The 3,331-nt window shown below is 47.6% G+C and overlaps 1 protein-coding gene across 1 annotated transcript in view; it reads left to right on the top strand.

Annotated features, from left to right (window-relative positions):
• The first annotated feature begins 92 nt into the window (after window positions 1-92).
• ADSL (adenylosuccinate lyase) overlaps window positions 93-3,331 on the top strand; it is a 38,154-nt gene continuing 34,915 nt past the window's right edge. The window contains exons 1-2 of the mRNA XM_011979121.1: window positions 93-297; window positions 3,195-3,329. Of these exons, the coding sequence (XP_011834511.1) occupies window positions 145-297; window positions 3,195-3,329 (288 nt within the window). The 5' untranslated portion in view covers window positions 93-144. The remainder of the gene's footprint in view (window positions 298-3,194; window positions 3,330-3,331) is intronic.

The following is a 3,331-nucleotide window of genomic DNA, read 5'->3' as shown; positions in this document are numbered from 1 at the left end:
GCCGGCAGCGCCCAGCGCGCCCGGAACCCAGAAAGCTGGACCGCGTGAAGGAAGTCCCGCCCCGCCCCGTCCTGCCCCGGCCTCCGGGTTTCCGCTTCCGCTCTTCCCGGGTCCAGTCTATCCTGGCGGGGTCGCGGGGTCGGGATGGCAGCTGGAGGCGATCATGGTTCGCCCGACAGCTACCGCTCACCTCTTGCCTCCCGCTATGCCAGCCCGGAGATGTGCTTCGTGTTTAGCGACAGGTATAAATTCCGGACATGGCGGCAGCTGTGGCTGTGGCTGGCGGAGTCTGAGCAGGTAACGGACCCTGGGCTGAGGGGCTGGGCCGGGAGGGACGGGCCCGCCCTAGCACGTGCCGGGCTCTGTGCCGGGCTGGGCTTAGCCACCCCGGAGCTGCGGCCGGGCTATTTTCAGCTGGGTGTTCCCTGTCCTGAGGAGCTGCGGCCCCAGGAAAGCAAGGGCAGGTGGCCCGGGAGCCGCCACCTGTTGCCTCACATGTTCTTAGTCCGAGAGGGTTCGAGACGCGGAGGCGGCTGGGAGAAATTCAGCCTGCAGTTTCAGAGAATTCACCTTGGTCATCCCCGCAGGAGTACGCTGCTAACGACAGACACCGAGCGCTTGTTTCGTACCGTTGTGCTCATTATTTCACGCATCTTTTCTCGTGTAATCCGTGAAGATCTTGCAGGCTTGATTGTGTTTTTCCTACATTGCAGGGGAGAACACCAAGCCCAGACAGCTTGTTGTTTGCCCTAGCCCATGCAGCTATTAGGCGCGGAACTGGGATTTGACCCTGGGTGCAGTCCAGAGCCTGAGCTGAGCACGTAGCCCCTTGGTCTTCCACAGTTATGCAGTTAGTGACAAGTGACAAGACTGGAATGCGTGTTTTCTAGGCCACCATTTCCGCCTCACTGGCCTGCGCTTTGCGTCTGAGGAGAAGACTCTGGGTAGGGGTTTATTAAACGGGTTTTATAGTTTCTTTTCTAAGGGCTGTTTGAGAACTCCTTAGCCCAGCGGTTTCAGAAATAGCTCCAGAAGAGTTGAAGCCAACTGAAGGTGATCCAGAGAGCGATAATGTTTCTCCTCAAGTTTCAGAGGAAAGTGCCACAACGAGCAAGTTGGCAATGCTCTCTGAAACGGCACACTAAACACGGAAACAATCTGAGTTTGTGTCTAGGACCCGTACAATGGAACTCTCGAAACAGGAAACTTTCATTCTAGATTCCCTGCCCTCCAAAATATTGGGCTATACACTACAATAATAGCAGACATTCATATAGTGCCTTCTGAGACCCAGGTACTGTCTTAACCCTTTACACATGGTCGCTCATTAATCCTCCAAACAACCGTGAAGAGTAGGTATTAAATACTGTACCTGTTTTACAGATGAAAGAATGGAGCGTCAAGTTAATAAACTCTTGGCGTAGATAGCGATAGTAGTAGACCTTCATCATGTGTTGTGATTTGTGATGTACTAGCGTGTACTCTTTCTACTTCATCTGATACTCCATTCTGTAGATGAGGGTAGTGGTACTCAAGACTTTGCCAGGGTCGCCAAAGCTAGTAAATGGCTTCAAGCTGGAGTTGGAATGTAGAGTCTGAGTATGTCTTCTTTCCTCTGTTTGCCTGAAACGCATACAATTTTGGCTTTGGATTATCTATTAGGTCACATTTACCATAAATTGCATAATAACTTAGTAGCTAAGAAAAAACTTGGAGAATAAGAGATTAGGAGGAATGCAGAAAATTCGTAGTAAGGAAAGTATGAATTTTGAAAAGATACATTGCTTCAGGGGAGGAAGCAGTATGGCCATGCTGCCCTCTGCTGCTTTGCTTTGAAAGGAGTCAAGAGGTGTCCTGTCTTCTGTGACTGTAAAGTTCCAGGCAGTGCTGCCACATGTGGCTGCCGAGTACTTGAAATGCAGCTAGTGTGACTGAGAAACTGACTTTTTGCTTTTGTTTAGTTTCTGAGACTGTGTCTGGCTGTGTTGCCCGGGCTGGAGTACAGTGACACAATCTCGGCTCATTGCAACCTCTGCGTCCTGGGCCCAAGCTGTCCTCCCACCTCAGCCTCCCAAGCTGGAACTAGAGGTGCACGCCACCATGGCTGGCAAATTTTTGTGTTGTTTTTTTTTTTTTTTGTAGAGACGGGTCTCACTATGTTTTCCAGTGTGGTCTAGAACTTCTGGACTCAAGCGATCCACCCGCCTTGACCTCCCAAAGATGTGAGCCACCATACCTGGCCTGACTTTTTACTTATAAATATTTTCCAATACTTTTTCATTAATCAAATTAAATTAAATAGCCATATCTGGCTAGTAGCTCCTCTCTTGGATAAAAAAGGTCTAAGATGTAAGATCCTTCCCCGAGTCACTGTTTGCAAGTTTCAAGTGAGGTTTAAATCAGTTTCACCACTGTTTATATTCAACCCTTGGATCCAAGTTCTGAGCTGCCTGTGGGCTGCCAGCTGTTTTTTGCAGCCTAATTTTTCCAGTGATGGATGAATGTAAGACATTGACGTGTTTATTTTCTCATCAGTATCTCCTGAAATTGCTTTCAGTTGCACTCATTTGCTGTACATAATTTCCTGGCAAAACTACTTACAGAATTCTTAAATTTGGTTTCTCAAAGTAAATCCATCTAAGTAACATGGCCACCACCGTGCCAAGCACTAAGGATTAAGCAATGAATAAAACAAAGCTCCTCAAGAAGTATTCATTCTAGAGGGAAATGACAGGTTAATAAATATGTAAAAAATGTCATGTGGTTTTTAAGTGCTGTAAATAAAACCAGGCCAGGGATAGAGAGTGACACAGAGGGTGTTTTACACTGAAGTCAGGGAAGACCTCTCTGAGGAGATGACGTTTGATTCCAGAGACCAGAATGTGTGAGGGAGTGAACCAAGCAGAGGTCTTGGGCAGAAGGAACAGTCAAGAGCAGGACTATGTTGTTGTTTTATTTCTTGGAGCTTTCTTAGAGTATACTTTACCATGGTTCATTGAGAAGGTCTCTCCCACCACCCCTCGACCCCACTACCCCCGGCCAGTGGACTTTCAACTTGGTTGCCTTAAATTTTAATTTAAGGGTTGGGAGATAGGGTATTGCTGCTAACATGAATCAGTTTTTTTCCTTGGTGTCACTTCATTCAAATAACTGTGACACTGAGTCTATTTTATTTTATTTTGCCTATTCTGCAGACATTGGGTTTGCCTATCACAGATGAACAAATCCAGGAGATGAAATCAAACCTGGACAACATCGACTTCAAGATGGCAGCTGAGGAAGAGAAACGATTACGACATGATGTGATGGCTCACGTGCACACGTTTGGCCA

This window comes from Mandrillus leucophaeus, unplaced genomic scaffold, assembly GCF_000951045.1.
Source record: "Mandrillus leucophaeus isolate KB7577 unplaced genomic scaffold, Mleu.le_1.0 Scaffold2, whole genome shotgun sequence".
Classification (NCBI taxonomy): Eukaryota; Metazoa; Chordata; class Mammalia; order Primates; family Cercopithecidae; genus Mandrillus; species Mandrillus leucophaeus.
This window is presented reverse-complemented; position numbering and strand designations above follow the sequence as displayed.